Source organism: Phalaenopsis equestris, unplaced genomic scaffold, assembly GCF_001263595.1.
Source record: "Phalaenopsis equestris unplaced genomic scaffold, ASM126359v1 Scaffold000095, whole genome shotgun sequence".
Classification (NCBI taxonomy): domain Eukaryota; kingdom Viridiplantae; phylum Streptophyta; class Magnoliopsida; order Asparagales; family Orchidaceae; genus Phalaenopsis; species Phalaenopsis equestris.
This window is the reverse complement of record NW_018164537.1, coordinates 324,464-344,466: the sequence shown is the minus strand read 5'-3', so window position 1 is coordinate 344,466 and position 20,003 is coordinate 324,464. Positions and strand designations below refer to the sequence as shown.

Sequence of the window (20,003 nt, the reverse complement as noted above, 5' to 3'; positions counted from 1 at the left end):
GGGAAAGAGACAACCTAAAAGAAAACTGCCTTTTAGTTGATCTCGGTTGTCGTTGGCTGCAGAAAAAAAAACATGCAAATCACACCCAGTAAATCAGCTGACAAAGCAACAAAAGAAATGGCAGCTGGAAACAGAGCTCCTCTTGACGCTTGGGTCAGGGAAGAAAAAAATACTGCAGGGGGAAGGTCTGGTGATGAATTTTTCCAGCATTGTTCAATCCACGACAACGATATCTCTGGCAAGATATTGATGAGGCTGGTGGCGGCATCGCTGGTGTCGCCCTGGCTGGAGCCCCATCGCTGGTGCCGGCATAGGAGGATACAACGCAAGAAGTTTTTTATGGTTTGTGATGATGTCTGGCCAACTCCAAAGTATCTTTGTTATCATGGTTTCTTGGGAGTCGTGTACAGAAGTGAAGTAAGATCCTCGGACTTTCTGAAAGACGTCAGAGAAGGAGAATCCTCTAAAACATCAACCCGTGCATATCTAGGCAATGACAGTGGCAACATGCTTCTAGTCGAATCTGAAAAGTTAGGAGTGTGATGCAGATGGTTCATCCCCATCATCGGCTGCGGTATGCTGACTGGAGTTTCTGATCGCAATCTAGCCTGCAACGCATTAGCCGCATTGGTAGGTGGAGATGGAGTAGGAGATGCCGAGAACGGAGGCGAGAGCCGATACTCCTCAAAGGAATCCTCCCAAAGGCTGAAGCTACCCTTCCTATGACCAGATCTGTATCCATTAAAATCTCTTTGTGGAACACGATTAATGGGTGAAAAGCTATGGTGCGGAGGGGGGCTAACATAGCCCTTGTGAGGGCTGCGACTCGATCTATATGGTTCATCATATCGATACTTGTGGCAATTGCTACAGTAAGTTTGTCGTGCAAAATTTAGATTTCCGCACGACGGATTCTGGTAGAGCAAGGCCCTCAAAAAGAAGATAGGGAATGGTGTCGGCAATTGCGTTGCCATGGAGGTCGAGCAATGTGAGATTTCGACTTCCAGAGATCTCCACAGGGATCAGCCCAAAAAGTCGGTTTGAGCCCAGATCGAGAAAGCTGAGTTTTCTCAATGCACCAATCTTAGTTAGGATGTTCCCGGTGATCTTGTTCCCATTGGTACGGAACCGGATCAAGGAGTTGCACTTGCCAATGTCCGCCGCTATCTCGCCGGAGAGGTTATTGTGGAGTAGAAGCAGCTTGCCGAACATCGGCAGTGAGAAGATTTCTTTCGAGATTGGACCAGTTAGAGCATTCTGAGAGAGGTCTACCACTTCAAGATTCATGTATTCAGCAAGCTCCTGCGGAATCCCGCCTTCGAGCCTGTTCTGCCATTCGTACAGCGTTCAGAGATTGTATAATCGGCCAATTTCCGACGGGATGGCTCCGATGATCTGGTTGTTATCGAGCTCTAGTTTTGTTAGATTCCAACAATTGGAAATCGTCGGATGAATGGAGTCGGAGATCTGGTTCACGCTTAGCTTAAGTTCCTGAAGGCTGGTAAGATTGCCTAGCGTGTGAGTAATCCCTCCGGTGTGTCCATTTATAAAAAGGTCGACAACTTCGAGCTCCAAACACAAACCAAGTTTCGGCAGAATCATCCCAACAAGATTATTCTGCCATAGCAGAAGATTTTTTAGTTTCTTGAGTCAATCGAGGGCCGGTGGAACGGAGCCGGTGATCGAATTATCATAGAGATAAATGTTCTGAAGCTCGTCGCATTGCCCGAGTTTCGGTGTTATTGGATCGGAGAGCAGCGCAGTGAAAACCACAAGTGTATATAATCTCTGGAGGAAGCCAAGACCCGTCAGCAAGGTCCTGGTGATGCTGGTCTCGGCGATGTTGCGTGTTTTGAATTTGTAGTATTGGCAATGCAGCCGACGAGGCAGAGATTGAAGCTCCCTATTTAGGAATGGTCGACCAATAGACAAAGTTTGCAGAGAGAAGAAGAAAAAATCATTGTTTCAAATACCAAGATGAGTGTTTAAAATGAGTGTCCCTCTCTTCCTGCACAGAGGATGGCATGAAGGGAGAGAGAGTCCGACAATTCTCGATGGAAGATCGGTGACTAGAGTACGAAACCTTGCTCTGATACCATGTTAAAATTTAGAATAATGCGGAATATGATATTATTTCATTGATATGAACAGGGGTATAAATAACCCTTAGAAGTATACTATAATAGGAAAAATAATAAAAAGTAAAGATGGATCACATGATATCTCCAATATTTAATTCATATTAATTATTAGGAGATATAGGAAAAAACATAAAATAGAAAAACCAATAGAAAAACAAATAATTCATAATCCAAGGAAATAAATATAAAATATAAAAGGAAACATCTTATATTAAGAAAATAATTTATTCATCATAACTTCTTATAGAAATAAATTATTTCCTATTATAATTCTTAACAATACCACATATCCCAACTATGCGTCTCTTACAGAAATTTATATATGGACTTAAACAGACCCCGAGATAATGGAATCACACATTCACCACACATCTTATCAAATTTGGATTTCAAATAAGTAAAGTTGATTTGTCTATCTATATCTACCATCACCATTCTCACATACTCTATCTTCTATTATACGTAGATGATATCCTCTTAACATGAAATAACAGTGAGCAAGCCACAGCTATGTCAAAGACATCCTCCATAGAGCAGGAATGAAGGGATGCAAACCTCTACCAAATCCTCAAACACTTGCTACCAAAGAACTACCAGGCTCTACTCAACCGTTTTTCAACCCATCGTTCTACAAGCACTTGGTGGGGTCCTTACAGTATTTAACATTGACTCGTCTAGATATTATGTTTGCGGTTAATTCTCTTTCTCAGTATTTTCAAAACCCACTTCATTTATTACCAACACCTTTAGCTGCTCTTAAGATATCTTCAAGGAACAATTGACTTAGGCTTGCCTTTCCAAACTGGTCCTCTTGTTCTTCAGACATATGCTGATGCTAGCTAGGCTTGTGATGTCACTGACAGGAGATCTATTACTGGGCATTGCACATTCATTGGACCTAACATATTATCTTAGAATGTGAAAAAGCAACCAACTGTAGCCAATCTTCTACTGAAGCGAAGCTGAATATAGAGTCATATCTTCCTCAGCTGCAACAGAAGTTATTTGGTTGCAAAGACTTATTTGGGACTTTAGTATTTCATGCTCTGAACCCACAACGGTTCATTGTGATAACATGTCGGCTATGGCAATAGCTCATAATCTTATCTTTCATGCCAGAACCAAGCATAAGCATATTGAGATAGACTGTCACTTTATCAGAGATCAGATCAAGTCTAATGAAGTTACTTTACAATATCTGGAATCTGGGGAACAAACAGCGGACAATTTCACTGAAGCTCTTCCTATTTTGCGATTTCAAAAACTTAAACACAAACTAACCCTCTCTCCAGCAGAGACTATTAGCTTGAGGGGTATGTTAAAGAAGTAGATTAATGTAGTTAGTTATTTGGGTCCACTGCCTTTAATGCTTTTCCATTTTATCTGGTTGTATGTAAAGCTTACCTTGTGTTGAGCTTAGTATTTTACTATATAAACTGTACCTAGTCTATTTCAAAGATAAAGATCATGTTTCCCTGTTTCGGCACCTCTTCTTATCGGTTTCCTCTATTCCTCCAGAGTCCCTTTCTCTTCTCTGTATTCTTCTTCGATTTCAATATGCTCTTCCTACACAAGAATTATTGATGTTAGATGTCACTCGAATATAGCAAATGCTTTAATTTTACTGATTCTTTTGAGGATGACTTACACTTCATAAGAAAGCATTTGTTGAAAAACACCTTTCTAAGTCATCTGAGTATGACTTCTAAATTCCATATAAAAGCATTAGAAACTGGGTTTCTCAGTCGACGAATATGTATTTCAGTCCAGGTCATATTGGAGCAGTTTTTACTGATTAAAAATGTGTATCCTTGATTATCAGTAACGAAGATAGGATACAGTTGATCTTGTGGTTCCTTTCAAGTCCATTATCTCTTTTAGTCGTAAGTAATGTGATAAAGTGTCTCCTCGGTTTTACCGAACTCAATGAAGCTTCACTGAGATGATTCTTCTGTCTCATTTCTGGAAGCATGAGCTCATACTCATCATTCAAGAGCTAATTTGTTACTCAATTTGTAATCATATATGAGGCAAGGGCTTTCGGCGGCTCTTTCATAATTATCACTTTGATTATAACTTACTCCTTATTTATAAGCATTAATTGCACATTACTACATAATTTCATGGAGGTAAAAAGATTGTCCAGAATTTGTGATTTGATTTCATAATGATTGCTACCTTGCTTAATTGAAGAGAGATTCCTGATTATAAAGCATCTAGAATTTCTTTCATTGCATTAGAGCCTGCCTTGATGGAAGGTGGAGAGAAGGGAGGATGTCCCGTCATGCTTCTAAATAATATGTATAATTAGGTCATGTTCAAATGGCAAGAGATTGTTATTACCTTATTTTCATAATGAACTTATAGTTTGAATTCTTCCCAAATGGCATGAGATTTAAAGGTTAAAGGTGAAGTTTAACGGTGTTTGGAGTGGATTTTATAGCCAAAGCAGGTTGCTTGATGTCTAGAGATCATTCATTGGAGATTCCAGTAATTATATAATTTGTTAGAGAAATTTACATAGAGATGCCACGCAATTCTTAATGAATTTACAATCTAACTCCTAAAGTTTAATATTTACACTTATAACACCTCAGTGTCATAAACCCATGCATTAAAAAGTGTATTTCACTTTTAAAAATGCACTTATGGTGGTGTTTTTAACATGGTGGTGGACATTTGAGTCGTATGCTTGTAAATATAAATGTTGAGTGCTAGACATGTAAATACATAAGAATTGCGTGGTTTGTATGTAAATGTCCCAATTTGTTTGTTATAGGATTTGTGATTCATTGTATCTCCTATCTAAACACGACATGCTTATGTCAAGAGATTGAAGTTCCATGGACAGTGTTAGAAAGATTAGAACATACCATCTCTACCGAGCGCCATATGCGAATGTCATGTAATTGCAAGGCTTTTGACATCTGATACCATTTGAAAACCCGCTTGTGACTTGTGAGTAAGAAGATGTGTGATCTATGAAATACAAGTAAATTAAGAAAGCTATAATTATTTTTGATATACAGTTGATGCATATTGATGAATTTATAATGTTCATCAGGCTAAAATAATTGAGAATGGAATCTATCTAGGACCAATTGGGTGTCTTACATTTGAAGGAAAGTTCTCATGGAAGAAGAACATGTTAGCTTTTTTGTTCGAGTGCCTGAGAATAAAAGTTGGTCCTTGTGGTCCTCTTGAAATAAGCTTGGGAAAGCAGGAGCGAGAGCCAACAACGGCTAAGGACCCTTTCTTCATTTGGTTTTACATTGATGATGAGATAGCTGTTGCTCAAGGCAGAGGTGGAGGTTTTGCATTTTGGTGTCGATGCCGGCGTGTCGACAAATCCTAACTACATGTATGTGTATATTCATTGTACATTTTAGAAAATGTGCATTATGTAGTTGCCCAAATATTTGATATTTATATTTCTAGTATTTTAGTGTCATAATCACGTCAAAATATATGCATAAATTATGCTTTTTCATTTTAAAAAGTTTAATGATCTTGTTGATGTGATGTTAAAGATTTGAGTATTGCATACTTGAATTTTAAAATTTAGATTTTAGATATGTAAATAAATGAGAATTATTTGGTATATATGTAAAAATTTTCTTGCATTTTTTTTTTGGTGACTTTGTTCTTTTAGATTAGTAAATATAATTTATTAGTTTTTGGGATCATAAGTATTTCTATTTGATGCATAGAGCTCATATGTTACTTCAATTATGGAAGAAGTTGCATTTGTGAAAATTTTGATGTGAAACAATTAAGAACATGACCACAATAACACATCTCACATCAACACCCTTCATTATTGTAAAAATTTTCTAACAGGAGAGAGAGAGAGAGAGAGATGAACATTATAAGGTTTTATCATGCATGATGGAAGAGGATGAGCTTTGATTATAAATTTCTTAATTATAATATTTGCATTAAGAATATATAAAATAATTTTTTTAGTAAATTTTTTAATTGATAAAATTAAAATCATGCATTTTTTTTTAAAAAAAGAACTCAAAATCATTCTCATTTTAGTAAAAAACTTGATTTTTATCTAAAAATAAAATATACTTTTTAAAATAAGAATATAAATATGAATAAGTTAAAGATTATTACCAATAATAGCAATAATGATAGTTTTTTTTTTAAATAGTTATCATTATTTTTCAGAGAATATTTGTATGAAAATACTTGAGTGAAATTATTTTTTATAAAAATATGGTGCTATTATTATGTTTTCGCATATTCTCGTGATTTGGTAGTTGATACAAACCATGAAGCTCCCCATCAATGTCAATGCAACAAATCTATTCATCATCCCCACCTCACAAAGTCAATCATTTTCAACACAGATAGGGTATGGAGGAAGATCCAAAACAACACATATTAGTCTCCAACATTTTAAGACTATATTCATTGGTCCAAGCAAAAGTTTTTTAAGAAAATATTGGGAACATCAAGAGAGAAATAAATTGAAATTTGCTTTTTTTAACTTTAAATTAAAAAAATTTGAATAAAATTTTAACATTTTTTACTCTTGTTTAAATAGTTCAATCCCCTACACTTTCCTAGCACACAACTAAAGACTTCTATTAAGAAAAAGTACACATTATTTTATTGTTGTCATATAGCTTTATATATTATTATTGAATATTCAAATAAAACACACATTTCACATTTTATTTAAGAAAAAAATATTTTTAATTTTTCATATAAATACAGCCCAGTTTCATAGGTTAGTTGTGTCATCACAAAATCAAAAAAACCAAAAAAATCATTAAAATTTATACAACTAATGAATAACAAAATCAACAAAACCATTAAAATTTACAAAGAGAAAAAGTGTCTGTATATTGCAGTCAAAATTTCACAAATCAGGCCATGATCCAGTTGTTCTTATTTGTAGTATGAAGCCATGATATAGAGCATAATTGATGCTGCCATAGTAACAATCAATTCCTGTGCATGCACAAAATATAAAATTAACACACAAAACATGTTATCAGATCAGACATTGCTGAGCATCTGCCTTCATAACATTATTTTACTATAACAGAAAACTATGAACACCCAGATCTGCAGAGATGCATGCTAATCCATCTATATGCTAACCTTAGTTCTCTATTATATCTATTAATCTTAACAGGTTTGTGTGATAAAAATTGGTTTGGTTGCATTATGTGTATCAAGGCGAACCTTAGCTCTGTATAAAAAGAAAATGAGATTACCTGATTGTTGTACAAAAACACAGGTATGTAATGTCCCAGCCACTCAATCAAATTCAAAATTGCTGTGTACCCCTATAACAAGTAAAAGAATGAGAATAATCACATAAATATATGGGGGTATTTGAAAAACACAATTCTTTCTAATAAAGTTTTTCATGGGGGTATTTGAAAAACACAATTCTTTCTAATAAAATTTTTCATTTTTTTTTTTTAATTCTATTTTCTAATGTTAAAAAGTAAATAAGGGGATGCATATCATTTACCAAAGAAGAAACAGCAATACATCCAAACACAAGTGAAAGAGAGCGAAGCATGCGTTTTCCCATGCGTAAGCCCCTACCTTCATCCTCACCATACTCCTGCAACATTGGACAGTATATAGAAGCAGTGACACAATCAAGTTTAAGGAGATGATGGCGGAAATAAATTTTAAAAAAAATGCAAGGAAACGATGAGTATTTAAGTTTAAAATTTTCCTATTCTTCAATTATTAAAATGATTTACTAATACTATTATTAAAATAAATCTATAAGTAATATTAAATTATTATTAGTATATTATATGATATTAAAGAGTTCAATAAAAATCTAGAGATGGTCAAATCCTTCCCCAATCAGCCATCCTTTAGTTCCACCATTATACAGAAAGAACTTAATTGGAGCAATTTGCCTTGGGATTATTCTCCACAGTTCTAGCATGAATTTTTCTAAATATAAGCAAAAGATTATAAGAAATTTTTAAAATTATGTGAAAATTCACATTTGATAGATTACCTCTATGATCAAGCAGAAAAAAAAAATTGTAATAGTTTTTTTCTTTCACTCACATTTAATGTAGGAGAGACTGCTGGTTCAAAAGCTTTCAACTTCTCAAAAATGCGGTAAAAAAAAATGAAAGCCAGAAATTGCAGAGGCCTCCATTCAGCATTACGCTTGACAAAAATCCATATTGCCTGAAAGATCAAGTTGAGATATGTTTATGTCAACAATTTCAAATTATTGAAACAAAAGAGTAGATAATAAATATAAATGAGCTACATATTTCAAAAACTGTACTCTTTCTTTATATCTAAACAATATTGTAGACCGTCTTGATGGAAATAAACTTGCTTTGAGTAACTTGTAAGCAAGTTCATTCTCTTTCTGCAAATAAGCTTTTTAAGCCTAAATAAAAAAAAAAAATTAAGATAAACAGTTTCATTTCTACATATTTCATATGGCACATCAAATTCAGCTTTTCACTATAAATTTTTTAAAAAACACAACAAGAAAACAGTAACCAAACAAATGTGTAGCAGCTATTTGAAAAGTAAAGCAGTGAGAAAGCTGCCCCGTATGGATGCTTAGTTTTAAATCGAGAACATATTTAAACTAAAAATGTAATTCAACCTCCTTAAATGTATTGTTAAACAAAAATATACAGATTTTGGTCAATGCATAATTTCTTCATGGTGCTCTGAATAATTGATAGAAAACAATATAAATATCTGAACAAAGGAATAAGACTTGAAAAGTTTTTAGATGCTTACAAAGGCAGCAGAAATAGCCATATTGATCCGCATGTCTTTAATGCTAGATTTTGAAAACCTTCAATAGAGTAAAATATATTGAAGTTATTCATTAATGATGAATACCAAAAAAAATTTTAAGAATGTATAGGTGCCATCAACTTTTGTAAGATTTTCTGATATTCATTGATGTCTAAAACGAGTGCTAAACATATTGCACTTCTCATTTAGATTTTCTGATATTCATTCTTGTAATTAATAATCATTTAAAACAATAAAGGCATCCATTTGGTAATACGGTGCTCCACTGTGATATGATATCTTGGTATGAGACTTTTCCTCCAATATAATAAGAACAGGTAACAGGAATCTCTCTCCATGTTTCTTTTTAACATTAAAAAATTCCATCCATCTTCCCTTAACTTCTAAAGAATTGACTATGTCATCCTATACAAGTGCATTGCAATAAAAATATCATTAACAAAGCAAAAAGAAGGTTCAGTAATTTCCAAAATTTCCTTTACATGATATTAGATCAAGATAAATTCAAATGGTAAGCACATCATACGCTCCATCAATTTTACCATATTTACCAAAAGAATTTTCATCAATAATGATAATCTATAGCACTAAAACAAAAGGGATTTAGAGTAAGCCCCAAGAAGTATCCGCAGCTCATTAAATCAAACTAATTTGATTTTTATCCTTATCAATTTGTTGAGAAAAGTTAAGCAAGGCACAAAAAACTTCAATAGCTTACTTGTGCATGTAGTTAGATTCATAGCCAAAATGCCCTTAAGAAATAACAATTACTTTCTTTAGTAACATTCTCCGATGACCAAAATCCTAAACAGTAATTGCATTTTGTCCTGAGCAATTAGATAAGTTCCTAAAATATGAAACATGAATGAAAATAGACCCCATTAAAATGTACTCTAGAAATTGAACCAAGCAGAAATCAACAATTTCTATCAATAGTATTGATATTCATATAATCATCGACCACATGGACCCACCCACGATTTAGGAAACTATGGGTCCGCTGCCACATTCGATGAGAAGAAATTATTCTCCCTTAATTATCCATTATCATTATTACGTTTTTATTTCTTTCCTTCTTATCATGATGATTAGAATTTCCATCCACTTATGAAGGTTAGTCTGAGTTGTATATATTTATTATTTGCTTGTATTAGTTTAATAGAAAAATTACAGAGTTACAGGAATTGTTCCTAATCCCTCCATTGTATTAGCGATCTCACGGTTACAGGAACTCGATCACTGAAGCATCAGTCGAGCTAAATGAAGTGAGGGAGGGGGAGAATTGAAAGGGAGTGCGGCACTTTAATGTACACCCTTAAGCTCTCAGCCATTGTTCGAATCAAGCCAACGCAGGCGCAGCTAACTGCAGGAGAGTCGGCTAGGGACAGTGACGGATTAGAGAGAATAATCAAGAGATTAATTAAATTATTTAAACTTATAACTCCATAATTTTATATGTTCTCGTACGTTTAAAATTCATGTTTGGTATTATATATCAAATTGATCGATTCGACATATAGAAATTTATAAAATTGACTTGGTCGAATTTTGAGGGATAAAAAACTTGGGGTATACCTTAAATTTGCCAAAATTGAGTGTTACAATTAATTTGTGAATTAGATAGCTACCAAAAACTTATATTTGTTAAAAGATTTATTTCTCATTTATTTTATGGGTTGTCATCTCCTACTAATCAAAATAAAAAGACAAAGCAAGTCTCGCTTATCAATTTCTAAATCTATGGAATATATTCAGGTTGCCATGGGTTCTCTCTCCGCCTCTTCTCTCCCCAAAGCTGGTCAGTGGTCACCATCTTTTCTCTCTCTAGCCAGGTCACTCTCTCCCCTCAGTTTTTCTCTCCAACATTTTCTCTCTTTAACATATTAAGGAAAATATTGATGCAAATGCAAGCAAGATGATATCTTGGAAGTTCAATCCAAGCATGCATTATAACCCTCATAAAGGAAAGGTAATATTTGACCTAGGCTTAGAGTTAGACCACTCTCTCTTTCCTATATGATATTGGCCTAAAAATAATTTCCATTGAAATTTTCATAAAGAATTTCCATAAATCAATAAACCATTCTAATATCTTGATATGGTTTAGAGCACTAGTATCTGGATTCACAAATGGATCAAATTACCCTTTTTCCAATTTTCGATCAAAAACCATATTAAATATTTCATAAATTCTCCGATAGCCGAATGAAGGATCAACATTTACCATGTGGAACAAATGCAACAAAAACTTATGGTAACAACATATATTGCAACTCCTAAGTTATCTTAACAGAATAACAAGCAGAAGCTTGAAATAATAATAAGGAACACAAAATATAACCTGGGCCCCCAGGGTACAATTGGTTGTTTGTCAGCAAACTTGATATCCTTTGAGACCTAAAATAATGGAGAAGACACTATCACGTTTAGACAAATTGATAAAAGGGCATCTTCAAGTCAAAATTGAAGAATTAAATCCATGAAAATTTTGATAAAAAGGATGCTCAACTATCAAAAAAAAAAGTTGGTGCATATTATTGATTCAGTTTACTCACAATTTCATCAAAACTAAAGCATATTCAAATTCAAAAGGTAAATGGTGGTGAAAGATCATAAATCACAGGCAACAATATGTTTTTCAAACAAAAGTTTAATCAAAATATAAAAGGGACAAAAGTAAGGAGTTTAACCTGGAATTGCCCAAACGTGAGACCTTTCTTCCGACTTGTAAGCTGTGACATCATTATTTTATCATATGCCTTCTCTAACTGACAAAATGATATAAGGTAAATAAGTTGAAACATTCCAGGCTTACGTAATGTTTGGTGACCATTAGAAAACCGAAACATTAATGTAAAAAAAAAATGAAATAAAATAAAATAAAGAAGCAATATAAATTAAAAGTCAGTATGAATGTGCCGATGGGAGTGTAGCAAAGGCAAAAGATTGCCTCTTAACCTACTTTGGCCAAATATGCTTCATCACCTCTTTTCTCAGCATCCTTCCTCCTCCTTGTATATGCTGCCTTCATCATGTCAAATCCTGCTATTGGATTCACGCCAAGAACCTAACACCATGACTAGGGAAGTTATACCAGCATGAAATTACGCCATTCAAAGCATTCATTGGTTTATTAAATTTCTTGATGTAATTTCACCTCATATGGATTCTCATCACCATCCAGTTGTGGGCTTCCCGCTGCATAAGTGGCCATACAAGTCATTCCCTGATGCTTAATACGCATCCGACAAAGCCTACATACACAGGAGTTAAACATAACATACACAAGCAAATTGGTAAGCAAGAATCCACGATATATCTTCGCATTGGGTTATAAAAAAGTAAATGTTCAAAGGCATTTTCATAAATATCTAATCAAAGCATAAATCCTATTCCTATGATCCTATATACATCTGAATTGGTTCCTTACAAGAATAGAAAATCAGTTGTCTTCTCATTTGGGAGGAGACAAGCTGACTGTTAATCTCAATCTAAAGAGGCATCAGACGATGGTTCCCATATTACTTATAAGGATTCTCAATTTTGGTTCTTCTCAAAGACACAAGCATAAGATTGCAAGCAACTAAGAAGATCATTTTGCTTTTGTTCTTGGGGGGTTTATGAGATGATTACTTGTTTCCTCCTTCCTCGATCTCCTTCGAGAAATGTTGCTCCAATTTGGTGAAATCTTATCCATGCATTCTTGTTAGAATTTTACGAAGAAAATTAGATATGTTTTGTCATTCATCTCAAATTTATACTATTTTTGTAAAATTTATGGTGAATTTATCTATGCCTTCTCACTTTCTAAATGTACGCCAATTTTGACCAAACTATAGATCTTAGTGTTCTTATATCCGTGTTTAGATTTATTATTTATATATTATATATGCATATATGGCGCAAATTTTTTTTATCCTAGGTTTATTTGCATGGACGAACCCAGGTAAGGTCCAGAGGTGTAATTGCCCAAACCCCCACCACCCTTCTCTAATTCTGATTTTTACTTATATGGGAGAGTAACTTGGTCTTTTGCACTTCATGGAATAACACTTTGTCTTCCGTTGCTTTAGCCCCTCCCATGGCCAATTCTGCGCCTGTTTATTTGATTGCTCTCTTTAGTGCTCGTATAGAAATTTATTTGGTCATTTCTATTGCAGAAAACATAGTTCAGAGTAGCTAATTGAACCTAGAAAATGAGGTTATCAAAGTGTTCTCTCCTCACTAGAAATATGAATTTGAAAATTTCGATAGAAATATTAATAATGATTTTAACATCAAAAAGAGAAAGACGAGCATCGTTTGTATAAGAAGAATTTCCTGAAGGCATTGAATGGGAAGGATTTTCCAATTAGCACCAAAAGTAAAAGAAGAAGAAGAATCCAAAAGCCCTTAATCATCTTATGTTTTGGGGATGAAGTTATTGGAAACTTGTAAGGAGAAAGAATCGATTGCATGAATAAGTCATTTACCAACCATCTTTATTTGAGGTAATGATTGTGCAAATTTCACATTATGGTTGGTACAACATAACGTTTTGGTACTGTTCGGCCCATTGGGTTGTCTTCTTCCAAGATTGGATAAAAGTTAATTTTGATGGTGCACTTCTTTTTAATGGTCAAGTTGGCCTTGGTTTGGCTATTCGGGATGAAGCAGGGAAGATTATCCTGGTGGCGGGGCGACCTTTGTTATATTGGGATAGCTCGCAGGTGGAGTATGATGCGGTACTCTTTTTGGGTGATTTCCTACAGTCGTGGATGTGTGAAACCAAAGGTGTCAACATTGAAGGAGATAATGAAAATGTTATCGCCTCTTTTAAAGAAAGTATGAAGACAAAGGTTTGGCAACATCAACTTGGCAATGGACCCGATATTGTTTTTCTTCTAGACTTCAAGCAAGTTCTTTTCTTTTTTGTTCATAGAGATTCTAACAAAGCAGCTCATTTTTGTTCTAGGCTTGCTTTGAATAGGTCTTTTGTTTGGGATGCTCACACTTGTGACCCCTTTTTTTTATTTGAGTGTGGTGACGGATGACGTCAATCACACTACTTTTTTCGTGTGGCTTTTATAGTGATTTGTATTTTGATTAATGCAATATGCACATATTCACAGATGGTACAACATAGAAAGAGCACTTGGATGCCTACAACAAGCTACTTTAGATCTAAAAAATTTGGGTGCGATGATTGAAGATGAAGTTAAAGTTTGATTTAGTTGCGTTCACTACAATCTACTATCAAGACATTATCACCACTTGTATTATTTGAAATAGCCGTTTTTTTCATGATAGAGGTGAGGCATATTCTTCCATCAAATAAGTTGAGGATGAAGGTACAGTGAGAATTAAAATCAAAATCTAGAAAAAAAAGGGTTTATGTCATCATTGCAAGAAGCCTGCACACTAGAAATCAAATTGAATATTTTTTGTAAGAAAAGCTCAAGAAAAAAGGCATAACAAATTTAGCTACGCAATAACGCTCTATCTAGTTCTATTAACTGCAGTTTTTTTTTCTTTTTAAAAGAAAACTTCTATTGAAGATTAGATTATTTATCATAGATATTCATATAACATGATCCCGCAAAAAAATTGATTCACTTCATAAAAGTCTATCTATAGTGCAAATGTTTTTTATGTTGTAAGATTGTTTGGATGAGGAATACTCAAATAAAGACATATAATAGAGCTGTGAGGATTTTGGAAAAGGCAATAAATGTGCTAGTTTTGAAGAATAATTATATATCATTAAGATTTTTGGATTCCAATTAGTCTAAATACACTTTCAAAGGTGGAGTTTTAAATCATTCCCAAGGTGTCATTGTTTTGATGCCACGCAACTGAAGGTAGAATTTTACATGTTGAACGTGTCATGATTTTGATTCATCAATTTATTTCTCTAATGACTTTTCTAAATAATGGTACATGAGGAAAACATAAGTCAAAGAAGAACCCATTAGAGCAGAGCAAAAGCAACTTATTTTGTGTTAGAATACAAAAGCTTTGGTGTTCTATGTGCAATGTGTTCTTTTTAAGCATCACATATTGAGATTTCCTATTAGACTTCATAGGACCAAGTGTACTTACGAGTTCTCGTGTTAGATCAAAGACTATCAAGATACATGCTTAATTTAATAGATAATTTCTTAAAAGCAAAAAAGTTGATGTGCATAAACGATTCAAGAAAAAGTGTAGATTATGAAGCAAACATTTAAAAGGATTAAGAGGCTAAGGACTTACAATGAACCAGACTTCTATTCTTTTGAGTATAAGATTTTAGCAGAAGGAAAATATTGTCAAACTTAAGATTACAGTATATGCATCTAAACAAAATGAAGTGAAATAATAATAATAATATGACACTCTTAGAGAGGGCTAGATGTGTTTTATCCAATGATAGTTTAAGCAACAATTTTTTGGGTAGAAGTTGTCAATAATGCATGCTACTTGGGTGAACAGATCTCTATGTATTATAATTTAATTGAGGACTCGTAAGAGGATAGGGCCAGATCATCCTACAAATAGTACAATTCCATGAAGTTGTCCATAATGCATGCTACTTGGGTGAACAGATCTCTATGTATTATAATTTAATTGAGGACTCGTAAGAGGATACGGCCAGATCATCCTACAAATAATACAATTCCATGGGCCCTTTGATTGTTCTTTCTATGCTCGTGTCAAAGAAGGTAAGCAATGGTGTCAAAGAAGGTAAGCAAGACTGTAGAAGTAAGAATTCCATATTCTTTTGATATGTACATCAAGCAAAAGGTTATAGGATTTAGTGCATTGATACCAAGTGATATGAACTCTTAATTATCAAGAATGTCAAATTCAATTAGTAAGATATGCCCCAATAGAAGTCAACGCAGATTAATGTTTTGAGAGGACATCAAAAAGGAGAAAAGCATGTCACAAAAGAGTTTGATAATAAACAACCACATGATAGCTCACCATAATAGCCTACTGAACTTGGAGCTCAAGAGGAGCTAACACCAACATAGATAGAAGAACATATCACTTCTCCCTTTACTAAAAGACATATAGAGCATCTTAAACACATTGTTGATTGTAAAGGGCTATAGTCAAAAGGAACATATAGACTTCAAAAAGGTTTGCATTTATTGTTAAGCATAACTCTACTTGTATTTATTAGCAATTATTGTAGTGTAGCACCTGGGATTAGAAGTGAAAAAAAAAATTAATCTAAAGAAAACTTAATGGCGATTTATATGAAAAAATTCAAATGTAAAGGTCATAAAGGTTTGAAGTTACAACAAGATTAGGTATTACTACTAAAGATGTCTCCATATGCCCTAAAGCAGTCTCCCAATCAAAAGTACAAGAAGTTTGATAGCTCATGATTAATCATGAATTTAATAGAAGCCCATTTAGGGTTTGTTTGGGGGCAGCTACAGCTTATCCAGCTTATGCTGATAAGCAGCATAAGCAGCTTATTCTGATAATTTATTCTGATAATCTGTTGATGAGCAGCTGATCCAGATAAGCTGGCTGTTTGTTTGGTTTGTGCGTTTGGAAAACAGCTGATTCTGGATAAATGACCATTCTAGCCATGTTCTGGATAAAATTGTTTAGCTGTTTGGTTTGTATGTTTTGTAAACAGTTTATTTACAGATTTTTATAGTTAAATGATCAACCTGTCACGCAGAATTTGTAATTTTTTCAACAAAACGACAATGTATATATGTTAGATATTTTAGAGCTGATTAACCCCCTTCAGGACAAAACGACAATGTATACATGTTAGATATTTTAGAGCTGATTAACCCTCTTCAGACTAATTCGACACATACACACCACCGAAAAATTGCAACATAACATTAATTCATATAAAATGTAACAAGTTTGTTAAATTAAAGTTCAAATGTTAAGACATGAAAATACAAAAGAATTTAGTTCATGGAATGATGCTCATCAAATGTTATGAACCAGTTTAACAATGTATATGAGTTTGTCAATATAAATACCGCCATGAATGAAATAATTAAATATCAAACTAAAAAATGAAATTCAGAAATGAAATCACCAATAAAAAACCTCAATCTCATTTATATCATTAAAAAAAAATGTTACATCTACTCTCCACATTCTCGGTTCGATCCCCTGCTTGCAAGTCCCCAATAGAAGGTAAACTGTTCAGTTCTTCTCCCTCCCCATCCATGGCTTCAATCACCACATGGTGAACAAAATCCCTCCTTTTTCGTCGCCATCCTCATCATCCTTAGCTTCCGACTCCCATACATCGAACTCAATGGTGTTCTTCGGCGAGACCCACTTCCCCTTCTTCGAACTGGAGCAGAGCTCCTCTTCTCCCAAAACAAATGGATGGCGAAGAAGCTAAACAAACACAGCAAACCCCCTGACGACTCCCCAACCCTTACCGACCGCCTTCCATCTGCGATGAATGCCGCCGATGGAGATCCTGAATACCATACGAGTTCCGATCTCGATCGTCGACAAAGATTTCCCCGTTACCCAACCTCTTCGGATGCGTGTGAGGGCATGCCAGTAAAATTTTGAGCGAAAACGCGGGCCGCGGGGGTGTCCCGCGGTCCGCGTCTTTTACAAAATTAAAAACGCAATTTTCATTAATTTGTAAATAAGTGCGAAACAAACGAAACGGCGACATTTACAAAACGCCGCCCGCACTTATAAGCTGCCCCAAATGGGCCCTTAATAGTTTTGTGTATCACAAAAAGATTAGAAATGGAACTTTTGTATATTTTCTCTTGTGACTTATTGATATGTTGATTGCAACCAAAGGCATACCACAAATATACAAATGAAAGTTGATTTGAGTATAGCCTGCTAAAGAAAAAAATGTTGGCACTACTAAAAAGAATTCAAGGAATCGTTGTATTAATGTGTCAGAAGGTGTTGACTTGTAGATTACAATGGCCACCACTTCTCTACTAGTTAGTCAATTTTGCTTATTACTATTTCTCCTAAGTCACCAAAAGAGAAGCATATAATTAAAGTGTCTTGTGTTAACACAATTAAAAGCATCTTGTATGACATTATGTACAAAAATATGGAAATTCGACAAGCAATCAATGTCATTTGTGGATGCATGGACGGGTCTAGTTAGGCTTATTGGGAAACAGTGAACGAAATTTTGACATATATTAAAGGCATTATAGATTATGATCTGATGTACAGAAAAGGCTTTCATGGTTGCGGCTTTTTCTATTCATATCATCCAGGTGATCATAAGAGAAGGTGGTCTCAAACGGGATTTGTCTTTAGTATCTCTGGTGTACCATTAACTAAAAAGCGTATCAACCAATAGATACTTTCTCTATCATAGATGCAAAGTAATGACAGTTTTAAAGCTATTAAAGCAGGTTTTTGGTTTAGAGATAGTAAAAGTTTTGGTTTGTACCATAAGTCAATAGTTTTTTTTTTTGCGACTGTCAGGGTGTCATTCACTTGATGAGAGTTCAAATGTATAATGAGAGAAGCAAACATATTTATAATCTATACCAATTCATTATAGAAAAAGGTAGTTGAAGAGGGTAGCTTTTAGTTAGAATAACTAAACATAGCACAATCCTATTTGCATACTGCAGTGATTCCAATGATCAAGTTTAGACAATGCTTGGACTTGCGGCTTTGTGCAATTATAGAATTTCTTCGGGGCATTGTGAAAAGAGGGGTTTTTGGTGATTTGAGGATAATTGATCTTCAACTTTATCCTTTGTTGGTATGAAGGACTTGATAGAGGGAGAACGAAGAGTTGGGTTATATCAAACTGAATGATCAAAGCCTTTGCTAAATACCTAATCAAGACAAAAATATCATTCATATTTACTACATTTAAATTAAATCCTTGCATGATTAGAAAATTATTGGCTTCTCTTTTGAAATTTAAATAACATGTGTGGGATTCCAATCATAAAATGCATTAGGCGAGTGTTTCTACATCTTCGTGTAGGTTTACAATGCCTTCTTGACATCCATTCAATACTTTCTCTAAGTTTTTATACTTCTCTCAAGAGTCGAGCAATAGAAGAGATCATTTTGCCTTTGTCTTTGGAAATTTTTTGAGAGGAATTCATGCTTCCTTACTAGCTTTCTTTTAAGAAAAATTGCTCCAACTTGGATGAGAAAACCTTAATAGATCCTTTTATGTTAAGAAGAATGTTTAATATGTTTTCTTACTCTTTTCAAATTTGTATTCCTCTGTACATTTAATAATGAGTTTATTGTGGTCTCTTTGCCTCATAGATGTAGGCCATTTTTTTTAACAAACACGTAAAAATTGGGCAGTTGTATCTGTGTTGGTGCTAACTATCTTATATCATATATCTGTGTGAGGTGCTAGGTTTTTTCATCCTGAGTTAATTTGATATCTTTCTTCGGTACTCCCAAAGAAAGTTACTCATACAGTTTTATTGCACCATTTTGGATGAAAGTGGTTTGTACTTATGATCAATTTGTTTTAACTTGAGGATTTTACATGAACTTAGATCTAATGTATATTTGGATAGCAATGAGTTCCATTTTTAGCTGTCCATTATTAACTTTATCTCACTTTATTACTATTACAAGTAAAATAATCATTCTAACTCATTCTCATTTTAAAGATGTGATATTTTACTATTAAATTTCATAAAATACAAAAGTAAAGGTGACTTCCAAGCCTCACAAGTTTAACTCGCTTCTCCCATGTATGCAGTTGTTTAAAAAAAAAGTAGGAACTCAGGTTCAGTGACTGTTAGCGAATCCAACACTTGCCATTGTTCCAATTACTTCCAAACACTTGCCTTAACCCAAATCAGCCCTAAATGAAACAAATTTCAGGAAGCTTACATATTGATTCCTAATATGCACCCACCGAGTAGAGATTTGAAATTTACAACAACAGAGCCCAAGTAAAACCTAGACTTTCATTAAAATAAGAGATTCAGCAAGACATAAATGAAAACTTTTTAGATCGATGGGGGGCAAATTTAAAGGGGAACGCTCACCTTACTGAGGTAAACAAGGGAGCAGTCGGAAATGTTGAGCTGGAAGAAAGTCGGCTCCGACAACCGGAGATACGTGGCGGGGGGCCAGGAGCCG

General features: G+C 34.3%; 2 protein-coding genes across 2 annotated transcripts in view; one reads left to right on the top strand and one right to left on the bottom strand.

The window, feature by feature from the left end:
* The window catches only part of LOC110020385, a 6,562-nt gene extending 968 nt beyond the window's left edge, over positions 1–5,594 (top strand). The window contains exon 3 of the mRNA XM_020718471.1: positions 5,206–5,594. Coding sequence (XP_020574130.1) covers positions 5,206–5,496 — 291 coding nt within the window. The 3' untranslated portion in view covers positions 5,497–5,594. The remainder of the gene's footprint in view (positions 1–5,205) is intronic.
* Positions 5,595–6,874: 1,280 nt separating this feature from the next.
* On the bottom strand, positions 6,875–19,985 carry LOC110020378 (the record flags this gene model as incomplete). Its single annotated transcript, XM_020718462.1, is given in 10 exon segments — positions 6,875–7,106; positions 7,376–7,447; positions 7,639–7,734; positions 8,202–8,327; positions 8,904–8,961; positions 11,266–11,321; positions 11,615–11,692; positions 11,887–11,991; positions 12,082–12,178; positions 19,910–19,985. Coding segments are annotated over 10 exon segments (827 nt in total), but the record flags the coding sequence as incomplete, so codon positions are not given.
* Positions 19,986–20,003: the final 18 nt, after the last annotated feature.